Source organism: Aotus nancymaae, unplaced genomic scaffold (assembly GCF_030222135.1).
Source record: "Aotus nancymaae isolate 86718 unplaced genomic scaffold, 86718_ANA_hifiasm-v0.15.2.pri h1tg000260l, whole genome shotgun sequence".
Lineage (NCBI taxonomy): Eukaryota > Metazoa > Chordata > Mammalia > Primates > Aotidae > Aotus > Aotus nancymaae.
This window is the reverse complement of record NW_026988675.1, coordinates 764,042-782,081: the sequence shown is the minus strand read 5'-3', so window position 1 is coordinate 782,081 and position 18,040 is coordinate 764,042. Positions and strand designations below refer to the sequence as shown.

Genomic DNA, 18,040 nt, shown 5'->3' with positions numbered 1-18,040 from the left:
CAACCTCCAGCCTGCCCCCTGCCCTTTTCAGTCACTTGTTCTACAAACATTTACTGACACTGACGCCATGCCAGGCTTTGATCTCAGAGTCAAGGAGACAGAAATAAATGAATCCTAGGGAAGTTATAAAGTATCCTGAGGCCGGGCTTGGTGCCTCAGGCCTGTAACCCTAGCACTTTGGGAGGCCGAGGCAGGAGAATCGCTTGAGCCCAGGAGTTCGATACCAGCCTGGGCAACATAGCAAGACCCCATTTAAAAAATATAGATATAAAATAAAAATAAACAGGCAGGGCATGGTGGCTCACACCTGTAATCCCAGCACTTTGGGAGGCCAAGGCGGGTGGATCACATGAGGTCAGGAGTTCAAGACCAATCTGGCCAAGATAGTGAAACCCCACCTCTACTAAAAATACAAAAAAGAATTAGCGGGGCATGGTGGTGTGCACCTGTAATCTCAGCGGGGCTGGGGCAGAGAACTGCTTGAAAGAGGAAGGGAGGTGGAGGTTGCAGTGAGCCAAGATTGAGACACTGCACTCCAGCCTGGGTAAGAGGCCCACGCCTGTAATCCCAGCACTTTGGGAGGCTGAGGCAGGTGGATCACGAGGTGAAGAGATCGAGACCATCCTGGTGAAACCATGTCTCTACTAAAAATTCAAAAAATTAGCTGGGCACGGTGGCGCATGCCTGTAATCCCAGCTACTAAGGTGGGCCGAGATCGCGCCTTTGCACTCCAGCCCATTTTGTGAGTCAGGAATTCAGGAGGGCTTGGCTGGGTGGCTGTCACTTGGAGTTGCCATCCAGATGTCAGGGAGGGGTATAGACACCTGAAGGCCTCCACGGTGGGGCATGCATGTGTCTGGCGGGTCGATACTTGCTGTTGGCACCTGGCCTTGGTGCCTCACTGTGGGGGCTTCTGCACAGGGTTGCCGAGTTTCCCCACGACGAGGTGTCAGAGCCTGCAATCCAGAGACAGAGAGGAAAGCTGCTGTGTCCTTTTACAACCTGATCGCATAATTCACACATTATTATTTTTGTAAGATCCAAGTGGTACACAGGCCAGGCATATTCACTGTGGAGGGGGCTCCCCAGGGGTGTGGGTGTTTGGTGGTGGGAATCCCCGGGGATCATCCCGGAAGCTGGCCCTCCCACCAGGCCCCAGTCACCTCCTCCCTCAGATCTACTCTCTGCACCAATAGAATCCTATGGGGAACTTCTGAGAGTAGAGAATCCCAGATGCTACGTGAGATGCTCTGATTCAAACAGGCCTCGAAATCTATCTATCTCTCTATATATTTTATTATACTTTAAGTTCTGGGATACATGTGCAGAATGTGCAGCTTTGTTACATAGGTATACACGTGCCATGGTGGTTTGCTGCATCCATTACCCCGTCATCAACATTAGGTATTTCAGAAACCAGTATTTTTAAAGTTTCTCACAGAAGTTTTGGTGATCACATGGGCCTCTGTAACTGTGTCCCTTTACCATGCTGACAATTAGCCTCAGCTACAGTCAGAATGTGAAGCTCTTTGTCTGTAGCTGTGGTGGTTCTCAGCTGCCGCTGCATATTAGAATCTGTGTTGGGATCTGTGTCTGTTCAGGTGGGGTCCTCTTAAGCTTCTTCTCCCATGGGCGAGGCTGCATTAGGAGAAACCTGCAGTCCAGAAGAGGGGCCTGGTGTTTGCTCAAGTGCAGCCATTGTATGCCTTGTTCCCTCCTGTCACAACCCCGTATGGCCAGCAACCATGTGTGGCCGCCAGGACGTGGGGCTGTGCCGGGGGAGGGAAGGGGATTTGGGTACCCCTGACTCTTTCCGTCTGGAGAATAAGAGTTTTGCAGATGAGCTGGGTAATTCTCTATGTTCTGAACCCTCTCCATGTCCCGCCCTTGCCTGCACTTTAGTGTAGTGGTTGACAGTCAGACTTCCCAGGTTCAAATCCTGTGTCTTCTAGTTACTCTCGTGATCTGGGGTGCGCTATTCCAGTTTCTGTGGCCCTGCATCCTGAGCAAGGCAGCTGGATGGGAGTGGTTCTTGCTGCTGCGTATCTTTTATCGTCCGTCTGCTCTGGGATCTGTGGTGTTCACGGTGGGGGGCTCAGAGAGGTGACCACCTACCCACTGGCCTGTTCAGCTGCAGGCTGGGGGAGGGGGTTGTGGGTCCGGAATCCACGAAGGAAGAGCAAGTGTGATTTGCTGCTGAATTCAAACAAGAATTCCAGCATGTATGGGAAAGAGAGCAGTTTATAAAGATTCCTCGGGTTTTGCTTTGAGACAATGGGGAAATATACGTGTCATCTGCTGAAATGGGGTTGGCTGAGCGAACAAGCTTAAGGTATTTGGTAAGAGTGTTGTTTTGAAAAGAAGACATATATGAGGCCAACAAACATGAAAAAATGCTCATCATCACTGATTATTAGAGAAATGCAAATCAAAACTACATTGAGATACCATCTCACGCCAGTTAGAATGGCGATCATTAAAAAATCTGGAGACAACAGATGCTGGAGAGAATGTGGAGAAATAGGAACACTTTTACACTGTTGGTGGGAGTGTAAATTAGTTCAAACATTGTGGAAGACAGTGTGGTGATTCCTCAAGGACCTAGAAATAGAAATTCCATTTGACCCAGCAATCCCATTACTGGGTGTATACATAAAGGATTATAAATCGTTCTATTATAAGGACACATGCATACGTATGTTCATAGCGGCACTGTTTACAATAGCAAAGACCTGGAACCAACCCAAATGCCCATCGATGATAGACTGGATAGGGAAAATGTGGCACATATACACCATGGAATATTATGCAGCCATCAAAAACGATGAGCTCACATCCTTTATAGGGACATGGATGAACCTGGAAACCATCATTCTCAGCAAACTGACACAAGAACACAAAATCAAACACCGCATATTCTCACTCATATGCGGGTGTTGAACAATGAGAACACATGGACACAGAGGGGAGCATCACAAACTGGGGTCTGTGGGGGGGATCTAGGGGAGGGACAGTGAGGGGTGGGGAGTTGGGGAGGGATAATATGGGGAGAAATGCCAGATATAGGTGATGGGGAGGAAGGTAGCAAATCACACTGCCATGTGTGTACCTATGCAACAATCTTGCATGTTCTTCACATGCACCCCAAAACCTAAAATACAATAAAATATATATAAAAAAATTTTAAAAAATAAAGTTTTATTAAAAAAAGAGTGTTGTTTTGAGAGCACAAATTTAAAAGTGTAAATTTGAGACACCTACTAGACATCTAAGTAGGCATTGGGATATCTGAGTTTGGATTTCAGGGAAGACGTTGGGGCTGGAAATAGGCATTTAACGATCTGAGCATTTGGCTCTCATTCATATCAGGGGTGGGTTGGTGGACGGTGAGAGGAGGGCCCGTGAAGGGTCCAGCAGCAAGCCACCATGGAGGATGCAGCAGCTGGGGGCGACATGGTCTAGAAGGGTTAGACACACAGATGTTAGAACATGCTGTGTGTCTATGGTAATAATTGGGGTGGTGTCAGCAGGTGGGGGGAACTGATGATGTCCAAGGGGGAGGAGGTAATTATAGGTGCACAGTCCTTGAGTTAACAAGAGTTGGAGGGGCTGCTTGAGAAAGGAGTGAGGGGCTTTCACCAGCGGCCACAGAGCGGGCAGGGGCTCGGTGGGCCCAGGTGCAGGGCATCCTGCGGAGGTGGTGGCAGTAGAAGATCATTGCCTGTGCACTCTCAGCGAAGTAAGAGGTGATGCCGTGGTTGCTGAGTGAGGAGAAAGGAGGACGCGGGATGTTGAGCAGTGAGAAATTGTGAAACCATCTTCAGGGGAAGGGAGAGCAAATGGATTCTAGAAATACGGAGGGTCACTGGTGGGCGGGTGGGCCCTTGGGATTTATAGTTATACAGCCAGCGAGGCCACCAGCACCCGCAGCCCCTGATGAATTCTGTTTGGTGCTCAGCCCCTCTCCCTGATAGGATGGCTTTCCTGCAAAGGAATCGCTGAGAAGAGGAGAGAACCGGCCTTCATCCTAAGAACCCAGAAGAGAGCTATCAGATGGGGACCCACACGGAGTGCCCAGGACAGATGACCTCTGTGTGTGAACACATGGAGCGTCCCCATCATTGATGCCTGGACCCCAGCCACGGTGATGGCGACGGCAGGAAGGCAGCTGGGAACTGTCCAAGGGCCCGGAGTTTCCCCTGCTCAGGGAAGCCGCCATCAGCCCAGCCAGCCTCCTGAGCAAGTGCAGGACAAAAACAGTGAACCAAGCCAGACACAGCCCCCACCTTCCTGGAGCTCGAGCGGGGTCAGTTTGCTTTCTGTGAACTTCTCCCGGGCGGCTCACCTGCTGACTGGCTGTCCAAGGAAGGTTCCCGGCTGCAGCCCAGCCTCGGACACCCCTGGGCATTTGGAATCGGAAGGCCCTCTTCACTCTGCCCACTTGATGTCCCCACACCATGGTCCAGTTGACAAAGTGGGTCCTGAGCCAGGGCATCGCCTGACGATTTTCTTCAGGGTTGGTGTCAGCAGCCCTGACTTCCTCAGTGAGGGAAGATGGGCTCCTGGCCATAAAATTCACCTTGCAAATCCGCAGGTGTCACGTAGCAGAGACCTGACCTTCCATGCTGCTCCCATCAGATGCTGGGCTGGCTGACAGGCAGCCAGTGGCAGGCGCAGCAGCCCCTCCTCTTTTAGCATATAGAGTTCAGGTTACTGATGTGTTCCCTCAGGTCCAGATGATCTGAGGACCAGGAGGGCATCACCCTGGGAGATATCTACCCAGAGATCCTCTTCATGCACTCTGCAGTCTGTTCAGGCTGCCATGACGGAACCCGATAGGCTGGTAGCTTAAACACCTGACATTTATTTTCTCACAGTCCTGGAGGCTGGAACAGTCCAAGATCAAGGTTTCGTCTGGGTTTCGTTCTGGTGAGGGCTCTCTTCCTGCCAGGTGGACTGTGGTCTTCTTCCTGTGTCCTCACATGATAGAGAGGGAGAGAGAGCGCTCTGGCATCTCCCCGTCTTTTATAAGGACACCAGCCCTATTGGGTCAGGGCTTACCCTCATGACCTCAGTTAATCTTAATCACTTAGTGATAGGCGTGGTCTCTAATGAAGTCACACGAGGAGTTAGGGCTTCAGCAGGTGGAGTTTTGGGAGACACAGTTCAGCCCATAGCAGTCCTATAGCTCCACCTGGGCCCAAGAAATCCCTTACAGAGTCCCAAGCAGGCTGTGTCCAGCAATGTTTGGTTGTACTTCTGGACACCTGGATTTCTGAGGGTGGCGTCTCAGAGCACACGTGTCCTGTTGTCTGGAGTGAGGAGCCTGGGATAAAGGGCTGGTTTTCCTGCTTCTGAGGCTTCAGTCCCTCTGGAGGGAAACGGCATTCTGGTGTTTCTGCTTCTCTGGCTGTCTTGGCACCATTAGGCTGCCAGAGGCACCTGATATGCCCCGTTTGGGGCTGCACCTTCCCTCCCTCCCGGTGTCCCTGCCCATCTGGCATAGCACCAGCTCTTGTGAGGACGCTCTCCCTGCTGCCTCCCAGGTTCATTGTTTCACATGAGATCTGCAGAAAGGGGTCGGTGGGAGTCGGGGGGGCTGTGCTCAATGTATGTCCTAAGCTTAGATGGGAGACTGGCAAATTTCCCTCTGTTCTAGCTAGGACTGGTGATAGAAGACCAAATATGTCAGATCAGGAACAAAAGTGTCCTTCCTGACTCTCAGCACTAGTTCAGTGAGTTTCCTCAGCACCAGTGGGGTCAGGTTCTCAACACCTGCCAGGAGTCAGCCTCCCGCCCTCTCTCAGCTCCGCCGCCCTCTGGCCGGCCCTTCCCTGCTGTGGGAAAGATGAACTCCAGTGCTCTACGTGCACACGATTCCTGCAGTTGGCAATTTGGTAAGGAAGGAGAGTTTTGTCTTCAAATGTCCTCACCCCTATTTGTGGACATTCTGGTTGCTTTTGCTTGGATCCTGTTCTGTGGGGCCTGGACGCATGGGGCATCCTGGTTGGCCTGTCTTGTCACACAGGAGACTGTGGCCCTGGGTTGTCAACCTGGCAGCACTGTGTCTGGTGCTGGGGTCTCCACGAGGAAGCTGGGTGTGGACACGAGTGCAAGTTCGCCTGCTCCTCAGCCTCTTCACGGCATGCATCTGAGACACGGGCTTGGCTGCAGGGCCCACACTCAGAAGAGAGCGTCAGGAACCTGCTGCTGTCAGGCCAACTGCACCACGCGCCTCCCGTGCCCAGGTCCCACATGCTCTGGCTGTGTCTATTCAGCTGTGGCTTTTCTCCCGCGCAGCACGCTCCTCCTAGCCCCATCACTGACTTTGCAGGCTGATCAGCATCGTCACTGATGTGGGGCCACGTCGGGGGAGACCCGAGGAACCCTGGTCTCCCACGCCCGGCCACTTCTTGAGCGAGGTGCTTGTTGGCTATAATCATATGGCTCTTTGTCCTACCCCGAGGCGGGTTTCTGCCAACACGCTTTTAGCTTTCCGATAAGTCTTCCTTGTCTTGCCTGTTTTTTTTTTTTTCCCTGTTGTGACTTTTTCTCCAGTATGTCCTCACCCCCTTCAGGCTCCGCCCCAGCCAACAAGTGGGTGCCAGAAGAGATGGGGTGGCAGCTGCTACGGCTGAGTTTCCTTGAAGTTGTGTTCTTGGTTTTGTGGAGCTTGAGGGGAGGTTTTCAGGCTTTAAATATTTTTGTTCCTTGCATGGAGACCCAGGGCCTCGCAGTGGCATTCTCCTCCATAGGAGGGCGCCGTAGAGTAGGGGTAGCGTTTGTGGAATTGATTAAAAGCTGCTTGCTCCAAGTTCAATAAGAGGACCATTGGGGGTGTCACCACATCGGACTGTGGGGTGGTGGTCTTTAGGGATAGTGGTGGGAGAGGGAGTTCCCATTGTTTGTCATCCCAAGATCCCATTAATGCGGGGACAAGAAGCAGGGCTCAGGAAAGTGACCCCAAGACAAGAGTGAGGACAAAGCCCTAATCTCCCAGGGGTGGGGCATTTGATCTGGGCTCTGAAGTTTGGAAGGCCTATGTCATCTTTTATGGGGTGTGGGGGTGCCCCATGGAGGCAGTCAGGGCCCAAGATGGGAAACTGGGTCCTGGGGTATGGACGGGGATCTCGGCTCCCATGCAGCTGCACAGCGCTCTGAGGCCAGGCCTGTGGTCAGGTGTGGGGTCCAGAGTCAGTCAGACCCAAGCACAGACTGGTGGTGTCGTGTGTGCTCAGCCCGGGGGGTTGTGGCCTTGGGGGTCCTGAGAACCAGGAGGGGCTAGTGCTGGAGGCCTGGAGTGTGTTGGGCAGCCTGAGATGAGACCCTGGAGGAACTCTCAGGAAGCCTGGGGACATTCTGAAGCATATCCATTGCTGGAAAGAAATACCTCTGCGGAGTGGGTCTGTGGGAGCGGTCTGTGGTTTTCCCCGGTTTAATCCTTCAGTTCCGGCATTCAACAATTGATTTTTCTGGCTCCCAGATTACAGCTTTGTTTTCTAAACTCTAGCTCAATCTTTCCCAAACTTGGCTAGTCGCAGGCTTTGGAAGAACAATTTCATCAAGCTTCTCGGAGACCCAAATGTTAGATGACAAGGAGCAGAGCTCAGGTGCCAGAGAGGTCCTCTAGCTTCCGCCAGGCACCTGTCATGTAAGTTATCACTGCAGGGGCACCTCTGAGTGTCTCCTAAGTGTTTTCCTCAGTGGGTGGAAATAAACGAAGACCACCCAGATGAGAACAAAGGCTGTTTATTCAGAGCTGCTCTAGGAAGGGGGTTCATGGCCACCACTCGCATCCTGATAGACTCTCAGGCAGGCGAGGAATAGGGAAGCTTCATTGTGGAAAAGGGGAGGCTTCGGGTGCCTGGCAGAGGCTGTGGGCCTGGGGAAGCCGGAGGAGGCTGGTGAGAAGTGGGCATCCCATGGGATCGGCTAGGGGACATCCTGGGCTTTCTCTGGTTGGTCCTAGATTGGAAGCAAGGACGAAAACCAGGAAACTGTCAGTTATTAATCAAGTCCTGGACATTTGTGTCTGATTGTTACAGAATGTAATGTTTAATTTCCCACATTATTTCTGGAGAAAGCAATCTGAATTCCTACGAGCCTGGCATGGAGCATGCAGGCCTCCTGAGCTGGCTCCCATAGATGACAGCTTGGCCTCCCGGGCTAGTTCCTGTAGATGGTGACTTGGCCTCCTGGGCTGCTTCCTGTAGATGGTGACTTGGCCTCCTGGGCTGGTTCCTGTAGATGGTGACTTGGCCTCCCGGGCTGGTTCCTGTAGATGGTGACTTGGCCTCCCGGGCTGGTTCCTGTAGATGGTGACTTGGCCTCCCGGGCTGGTTCCTGTAGATGGTGGCTTGGCCTCCCGGGCTGGTTCCTGTAGATGGTGGCTTGGCCTCCCGGGCTGGTTCCTGCAGATGGTGGCTTGGCCTCCCGGGCTGGTTCCTGCAGATGGTGACTTGGCCTCCCGGGCTGGTTCCTGCAGATGGTGGCTTGGCCTCCCGGGCTGGCACCTGTAGATGGAGGCTTGGCCTCCCGGGCTGGTTCCTGTAGATGGTGGCTTGGCCTCCTGGGCTGGTTCCTGCAGATGGTGGCTTGGCCTCCCGGGCTGGCTCCTGTAGATGGCGGCTTGGCCTCCTGGGCTGGTTCCTGTAGAAGATGGCTTGGCCTCCTGGGCTGGTTGCTGCAGTGGGTGGGTGGGAGTTCTACTCTTCCAGGTGCTCTGGCCATTGTCCATTTATGTGGTCAGTCTCTGAAGTGCTCGGCTATAAAAAGTAGCTATTGTTGTCTCTCCTACTGACGATGCCCAAATTATTCACCTGGACAGTCTTAGAACTAAGTTCTGCCCATGTCAGTGGCTGCTTGGAACGCACACTGGGCCATCTCCAGATCTGGCTGACCCTGGCCTCATATGATCTTTCCATAGTGGGGGAATAGGGGGAAGGGGAAAGGGCTTTGACACATGGGAGCAGTCAGATGACTGCTGGAAATATTTGTTGAATGGATTGCTAGACTCTTTTCCTAGAGGCTCAGGGTCCACAACTGATGTTGTCAAATTATATATGCTTTGCATTTTAAATTCTCTAATGTCACACAGTCTTCCCAGGCCAGCATACATCCTTTACAGGGAAGAAGGCACTTGCAGAATGCCTTATCATTCTCTCTGCTCATATTTCTTAATTTCTCTTTCTGTCCTTCTCTCCCTCATTTCCTTCGGCATTTTCCCTTGATCTCCAATTTTTATCTAGTTTCTCATTATTCTGAATATTCTCTGATTTTCACAACTTCCAAAATATTTCCAGAAGGGGAGACTGTATTCATTTTTCTTATCGCTGCTATAAGAACTTACCATAAGCCTGACATCTTAAAACAACACAAACTGACTGTCTCAGCGTTCTGGAGGTCACAAGGCTCATGGGGCTAAAATCAAGGCACCAGCAGGACCGGTTTCTTCTGGAAGTTCCAGAGAAGGATCAACTTCCTTGACTTTTCTACTTTCTGGAGGTCATGGGTATCACTTGGCTCATGGCCTGTCCCTCGCTCTGAAAGCCAGCGGAGTAGTATCTAGGTCAGTCGGCCTCTCTCGCCTGTCTTCTCCGGCCCCTGCTCTGTTATCACCCCTCTTTCTCTGTCTCTGGCCCTCCTGCCTCTCCTGGAAGGACTCTGTGATGACATTGTGCTACCCGAATAATCCAGGATACTCTGCTCATCTCAAGACCTTTCCTTAGATCTGCAGAGTCCTTTTGTCACGGAAGGTGACAAATTCATTGGTTTTGGAGATCAGGACATGAACAACTGTAATGGGTTGAACTGTGACCCACCCCCCATGTACATGTTTAAAATCCTAACCCGCAGCACCTCAGAATGGGGGATGTGACTGTACTTTGAAATGGGGCCTTTAACTAGGCAATTAAGCTATGAGATCAGTAGAGGGGGCCCTAATCCAACCTGACCAGCATCCTTATAAGAGAAAATTCGAACAAGGACACATACAGAGAAGAGACTGTGAAGACACAGAGAAGACAAGCATCTTGGCAGGTTCAGAGGAGACCAACCTGCTCACACCTTGGCTCAGACTTTCCGTCTCCAGAATTGTGAAACAATGGATTTCTGTCATTTAAGCCGCCCAGTGTGTAGCATTTTCTGTGTTACACCCTGTGTTACGGTGGCCTTACCAAACCAATATGACATCATTGGCCATCTATCAACCACAGGGGTTACAGCCTACATGTTGCCTAAGTTTAGTTGGTTTTAGAAGCATTAATACTTCTTATTTTACTTGACAGGGATAAGAAGCCAGGGGCCTACCTCTGCTGAAATGCTTAAGTGGGTTGATAGGGTGCGAGCCTCTCAATAACTGAAAGGCTTTGCCTTCTAAATTTGACACGGACCCCTTTCAAAGACAGCCAGGACCCAGCAGACATTTTCTGTCAGAAGGTTAGGACTGGAGTGGACTCGGGATTTTCCAACACTGGCAGTTTGTCCACCACAAAGGGACACTGTCCTAATGGAGATGAGAAACTTCGGACCCAGCCTAGAGAGAATGGTTGAGAGGTCTGTGCACACGTGGGCATGGTCCATTCTGGAATAAATTCAGGAGAGTTTACAGACGATGATAAAATCGACTAAAGCCCGTTGTGAACCCCGAAGATCTGAGATACATCTCAGTTAATTTAGAAAGTTTACTTTGCCAAGGTTGAGGACACGCACCTGTGACACAGCCTCAGGAAGTCCTGACGACATGTGCCCAACGAGATCAGAGCACAGTGTGTTTTTGTACATTTTAGGGAGACATGAGACATCAATCAGCGTATGTAAGATGAACAGTCATTCTGTCTGGAAAGGAGGGACAACTCGAAGTGGGGAGGGGGCTTCCAGGTCATAAAGAGACAAATGGTTGCATTCTTTTTTTTTAATTGCATTTTAGGTTTTGGGGTACACGTGAAGAACATGCAAGATTGTTGCATAGGTGCACACGTGGCAGTGTGATTTGCTGCCTTCCTCCCCATCACCTACATCTGGCATTTCTCCCCATGCTATCTCTCCCCAACTCCCCACTCCCCTACTGTCCCTCCCCTATTTCCCCCCAACAGACCCCAGTGTGTGATGCTCCCCTCCCTGTGTCCACGTGTTCTCATTGTTCAACACCCGCCTATGAGTGAGAACATGTGGTGTTTGATTTTCTGTTCTTGTGTCAGTTTGCTGAGAATTATGTTTTTTTGCGTTTCTGAGTAGCCTTTCCAAAGGAGGCAATCAGAGCATTTATCTCAGTGAGTGGAAAGGTGACTTTGAATAGAATGGGAGACAGATTAGCCCTGAGCAATTTCCAGCTTGACTTTTCCATTTAGCTTAGTGATTTTGGGGGCACAAAATATTTTTCCTTTCACAACATGCACTTTTTATTATCATCATGGACTAGACATTCTACACGTCAGTGCTAAAGGACTCCTGCCTGCTACAGAGGAGGAAGCTCTCCCACTGGGGTGGGCGGGGAAGTGAGGCCTCTCTCTCCTTCCTCCCAAACTGCTTCGAAGGTGGTCACATGGTGTTAGAGGAAGGAAGAACACCGAAGAAAAGTGATTGTGTCACAGGATCACAAAAATAATTGTGTAGTTATTTAATGTGTTTCTCCTCCACTGCTGCACAAGCACTATGAGGGCAGGGTTGTGTTTGTTCTGATAATCACAGCAACGTGGCCTAATGTGGTTCATGGCACATCATAGGCATTCAAAATACTTCACAAATAAATGAAAGATTCTGTCGGGAAGGAACTTTGTAGAGCCAAGTGAAGCTGACATTATTTGTACATTGCCTTTCATTTTTTTTTTTTTTTCTGACAGAGTCTCACTCTGTTGCCCAGGCTGGAGTGCAGTGGTGCAATCTTGGCTCACTCTAACCTCTGCCACCCGGGGTTCAAGTGATTCTCATGCCTCAGCCTCCTGAGTAGCTGGGAATACAGGTATGTCACCATGCCTGGCTAATTTTTATATTTTTAATAGAGACGGGGTTTCGCCATGTTGGCCAGGTTGGTCTCAAACTCCTGACCTCAAGTGATCCGCCTGCCTCAGCCTCCCAAAGTGCTGGGATTATGAGCATGAGCCATGCGCCCAGGCTGCCGTTCAATTTCTAAAGAATGTTCACATTCATCTCAGTTGATTCAAATATTTGAGGTTGACAGTATCTGCATGGATTTGATACCCTCTTCGGGGAGGTAAAGGGCCTTGCACACACCCCAGTGTGACCTCTGGGAAAACTGGGATCGGAAAGCAGCCATCAGACTCTGAATTCTCTTCTTAGGCTTCTTACTCTCTCAGATAAAGAAACTAAAGCCAACAGAGGTCAAGTAATTTTCACAGCTTGCTTACATAAAAGCAAAATCATGGAGAAAATCTGTCAGTGAAGATAAACAGTATTCTTCTCAATTATTTTCCTGCAGTTCTTTTATTCTGGTCCAAGGCATATTTCTGAGCCACTGGGTAAACACGCGTTAACGGCTTCTTTTGAGAAGTCTGTTCAGATCTTTTGCCCGTTTTTAGATCAGGTTGTGTGTTTCCTTGCAATTGAGTTGTTTGAGTTCCTTGTATATTTTGGATGTTAACCCATTAACAGCTGTACGGTTTGCAATTGTTTTTTTGCATTTCACAGGTTGTCTCTTAGCTCTGTTGTTTGTTTCTTTGCTACGCGGAAGCTTTTTAGTTTTAGTTTGATGCGATCCCATTTGTCTATGTTTGCTTTTGTTGCTCGAGCTTTTGCCATCATAACAAAAAAGTCATCACCCAGACCCATGTCAAGAAGCTTTTTCCTATGCTTTCTTCTACGACTTTTACAGTTTTGAGTATTGCATTTAAGACTTTAATTCATTTTGAGTTTATTTTTTATTTAGTATGACGTGAGGGTCTAATTTCATTCTTCTGTATGTAGAACTCCAGTTTTCCCAGCAGCATTTATTGAAGAGACTATCCTTTCCCCATTGTGTGTTCTTGGCACATTTGTTGAAGGTCAATCAACCATGAATGCATGGATTTTCTTTTATTATTATTATACTTTAAGTTCTGGGGTACAGGTGCAGATTGTGGAGGACTGTTACATAGGTACACACATGCCATGGTGATTTGCTGCATCCATCCCCCTGTCATCGACATTAGGTATTTCTCCTAATGTTAGCCATCCCCTATCCTCCATTCTCTGCTATCCCTCCCCTTCTGAAGTGTCTGCTCTGTTCCATTGGTCTATATTTCTTTTTCCTTTTTGTTTTGAGAAGGAGTCTTGCTCTGTCACCCAGGCTGGAGTGCAGTGGCACGATCTTGGCTCACAGCAACCTCTGCCTCCTGGGTTCAAGCAGTTCTCCTGCCTCAGCCTCCCAGGTAGCTGGGATTACAGGTGCTTGCCACTGCCTGGCTAATTTTTGTATTTTTAGTAAAGACGGGATTTTGCCATGTTGGCCAGGCTGGTCTCAAACTCCTGACCTCAAGTGATCCACCTGCATCAGCCTATCAAAGTGCTGGGATTGCAGGCGTGAGCCACCTAGCCTGGCCAATTAATCTATATTTCTGTTTTTAGGTGGGCACCATGTTGTTTTGATTTCTAAAGCTTTGTAGTATATTTTGAAATCAGGTAGTGTGTTTCTAGCTCTGTTCTTTCTGCTCAAGATTATTTTGGCTATTTAGCATCTTTTGTGGCTCCATACAAATTTTAGGATTTTCTATTTCTTTGAAAAATGCAGTTTGAATTTTGATAGAAGTTGTATTGTAGATTACTTTGGATTCTATGGACATTTTGACAATGCTAATTCTAACAATCCATGAGCATGAAATAACTTCCCATTGATTTGCCTTTTTTTTAATTTTTCTCACCAGTGTTTTATAGTCTTCAGTGTACAGCTCTTTCACCTCCTTCCTTGGTGAAATTTTTCCTATTTTATTTTTTTGTAGCTATTTTAAATTGGATTTTTCTTCTTGCTTTTTAGAGAGTTTGTGATTGGTAGTAGAAACACTACTAAATTTTGTATGCTGATTTTATATCCTGCAACTTTACTGAACTTGTTTATTAGTTCTAACACATTTTTTGGTGGAATAGTTAGGATTTTCTATAGATAAGACCATGACATCAAATGGAGACAATTTTACTTCTTCATTTCTGATTTGAATGCCTTTTATTGATTCATTTATTTAGCCTGCTTATTCTGGCTAGGGCATCAGTGCTATATGGAACAGAAGTGGTGAGAGTGGATCTCCCTGTCTTGCTTCTGATCTAGGAGAAAAAGCTTTCAGCTTTTCACCCTTGAGTATGACGTTAGCTGTGAGATTGCCATATATGGTTTTTATTATATTGAGATGCGTTCCTTCTATATCTAAATTGTTGAGAGTTTTTGTCATGAAAAGATATTGAGCCAGGTGTGGTAGCTCACACCTGTAATCCCAGAGTGGATGCATCACTTGAGGTCAGGAGTTTGAGACCATCCCGCCTGATACATGTGTGTACTGTAAAATTCCTTCTGCTAGCATTTTGTTGAGGGTTTTTGCATCTATGTTCATCAGGAATATTGGCCTTAATTTTCTTTTCTTATAGTGTCCTTGTATGACCTTGGTACTGGGGTAATGCTGGACTTGTAAAAGTAGTTTAGGTGTATTCTGTCTTCTTAAGTTTTTGTTTGGAATAGTTTGAGAAGGATTGGCGTTAATTTTTCTTTAACTGTTTAGTATAATTCACCCATGAAGCCATCTGGTTTAGGGCTCTTTTTGATGGGTGGGTTTTGATTACTGATTCAACTTCCTTACTTATCATTAGTCTGTTAAGATTTTTCTATTTCTTCATGATTTACTATTGGTAGGCTGTTACGTTTCTAGCAGTGGGTCCATTTCTTCTAAGTTATCCAATTTGTTGGAGTACAATTTTTAATAGTAGTCTCTTACAATCTTTTTTATTTCTGTGGTATCCATTGTAATGTCTTCTTTCTCATCTATAATTTTATTTATCGGGGACTTTTCTTTTAGTTAGCTTATCTAAGCGTTTGTCAATTTTATGTTTTCAAAAATAATAACTTATTTTAATTGATCTTTCCTCTTGTTTTCATAGTCTCCATTTCACTAATTTCGGTTCTGATCTTTGTTATTTTTTTCCTTCTGCTAAGTTTGGAGTTAGTTTTTTCTTCTTTTCCCAGTTCCTTCAGATGCAATCTTTGGTAGTTTATTTGAGAATTTTCTTTTTTGATGTAGACATTCATTGCTACAAACATCCATCTTGAAACTGTTTTTGCTGCATCCCATAAATTTTGGTTATGTTGTGTTTTCATTTTCATTTGTCTCACAATATTTTTAATTTCCCTTTAAATTTTGTATTTGACCAATTGCTTGTTCAGGGATATGTTTAATTTCCATCTATTGGTGAATTTTCTGGTTTTCCTTTTGTTTTTCATTTTTACTCTCATCCCATTACAGTCAGAAAAGATACTTAATACGATGTCAGTCTTCTTAAATTTGTTAGGACTTGTTTTGAGGCCTCACATACAATCTTTCCTGGAGAATGTTCTGTGTACACTTAAAAAAATGTTTATTTGTATATTTTCTGTCGTTGGATAGAATGTTTGTATATTTCTGTTAGATTTATTTGGTCTATGGTGTTGTTCAAGTCGAGTATTTCCTTATTGATTTTCTGTCTGAATGGCCTGTCTACTGTTGAAAGTGAGTTGTTGAAGCCTCTTATTTTTATTGTATTGTTCAGCATTTATCCCTTCAGTTCTTTTAATATTTGCTTTATACACTCAGGCGGTCCAATGTTGGGTGCATATTTATAATTGTTATAGTATCTTAATAAATTGATGACTTTATCACTGTACAATAAACTTCTTTGTCTCTGGTGACAGTTTTTAACTTGAAGTATGTTTTGTCTAAGTATAGCTACTCTACTCTTTTCTGGTCACCTTTTGCATGTAGTATCTTTTTCCATTTTTTCACTTTTCACCTCTGTGTGTTTTTAAAGCTAAACTGAATCTCTTATAGGCAGTATATTGTTAGATCTTTTTTTTTTTTCTCATGTGGTATTCTACATCTTTTAATTAGAGATTTCAATTCATTTACCTTTAAAATAATTATTGGTTAGGAATGGAGGTACTACTATCATTTTATTCATTGTTTTTGGTTAAGTCATTGTGTTCTTTAGGTCCAGAATTTCAGTTTTTTAAAATGGCTTTCTCTTTTTATTTAACTTCTAATTTTGCTCATGTATTGATTTCCTGATTTGGTTTAGTTGTTAATTTGTGTTCTCCATAGCTCACTCAACTTCTTTAACATGACTCTTTTGAGATTTTTGTTAGGCAGTTGGTAGATCTCCATATCTTTAAAGAGAAATGTGAGCTCATTTCCTGATGATGCTGCTTCTCCACTGCAGGAAAACCGCACCAGGGCACTGTAAATTGGTCTGTTGATGACACTGTCATCAACAGTTACTTTAGTTTTTTCCTTTGGTGTTGTCATGTTTCCCTGATTACTTGTGATATTTGCCTTGCATTGGTATCTGTGCATTTGAAAAAGTAGGCATTTCTAGTCTTTACATCCTGGCTTTGACAGTGAAAAACATTCACCGGTCAGCCCATCTAGAGATTTTGGGTGGGCAACCTTGTGGGGATCAGTGGATAGGCCTGTTGCTGGAGTCTTCAGGCAGTTTGGCCTGGTTTTGGGTCATCAGGTGGATGAGCCTGTTTCTTGGATTTACAGGGGACTTGCCTGGTGCCAGGATCCACTACAGCAGGCCTTTTGACTGGGTTTTCAGAAGCAGACCTGGAACCCATGTCTGCAGGGCCTGGCTGGAACCCTGAGTTCACAGGAGATCTGGTACTGGAGTGGAACTTAAGCATGAGTCTGTAAGGGGATGACTTGGTGCTGGGGGACCTGGTGTCTGTGTCCATGCAGATTAACCTGGTCCTGAATCTGTGTGGGCTGACCTCACACTAGGGTTAACTTGGGGAACCTGGCATCTGGCCCATGGGGGCAGGTCTGGTTCTGAAACCATGGCGTCGGGCCAGAAGACTGTATCCCTAGGCAAGGTCCTGGACCCTGGGTCCATTGGGGCCAGCCTGGAGCCTAGTTCCATGGGAGTGGTCCTGGAATCTGAGTCTGCAGTGACCCACTGATGCTCGGGATCATGAGGTCAAGGTGAAGGTCAGCTCTCTGGTCCAGCACCTTTGGTGCTAAAATGTATTAGAAAGCTAATGATAACTAAAGTAGTTTGGTACTAACAAACAAATTGAATAAATGGTTAAGTACTTGGAAAATACACAGAATGGAAAAAAACACAGAAGCATATAAAAGTTAAATCAGATTCCAATTTACTTCAAAAATGAATGACATTTCAAAGAAAACTAAAGAAGAAAAGTAACAGTAGCCCAGAAAGAAGTTAGGGCCTCTGGCTAGCACCCAGGATGGGGTCAGGTACCCTTAGACAACCTAGCAGTGAGAGAACAAACTGACACAAACTCCCCGAGGCCAATTTAGCAACATCCATCAAAATTACAAAGGCCATACCCTTTGACCCAGTGGAATTCATCTAGCTGATATTCAAAAACATGTTCCAAAAGACACTTAAAAAGCACGTTCACTGAAACATCATTTGTGATGCTGGCAGATCAGAAACAATTTAAGTACACACCCCTTGGGGACTCATTAAATAATGATGTTAAGATCTATACAGCAGAATACTATATGGCAGTTAATAAACATCTTGGCCACACATCAGAGTCACCTGGAAAGCTTCTGAAAATCCAGACATGACACAGAAGACGCCACACTCAGACCAATTAAATCAGATCTCTAAAGCAAGGGCCCAGGCATTTTATTTTATTTTATTTTTTATGGACTGAATAGTATGAACATAAGGAATCAGCATTTTAAAACAGTGGAGAATCTCAGGGCAAACCACCTGAAGGCAAACCAGGTTCCACAGCTCAACAGCATGAGCCTGGGTCAGTTTCCTAAACTACAAAATGGGAAGGCAACAGACCTGCCTCAAAGAGTTGTTAGGACAGTGAAACACCTATGTGTACACC

At 46.7% G+C, this 18,040-nt stretch overlaps 1 protein-coding gene across 1 annotated transcript in view; it reads right to left on the bottom strand.

The window, feature by feature from the left end:
• Positions 1 to 862: 862 nt before the first annotated feature.
• LOC135273075 (nudC domain-containing protein 3-like) overlaps positions 863 to 18,040 on the bottom strand; it is a 33,150-nt gene continuing 15,972 nt past the window's right edge. The window contains exon 3 of the mRNA XM_064371998.1: positions 863 to 956. Coding sequence (XP_064228068.1) covers positions 950 to 956 — 7 coding nt within the window. The 3' untranslated portion in view covers positions 863 to 949. The remainder of the gene's footprint in view (positions 957 to 18,040) is intronic.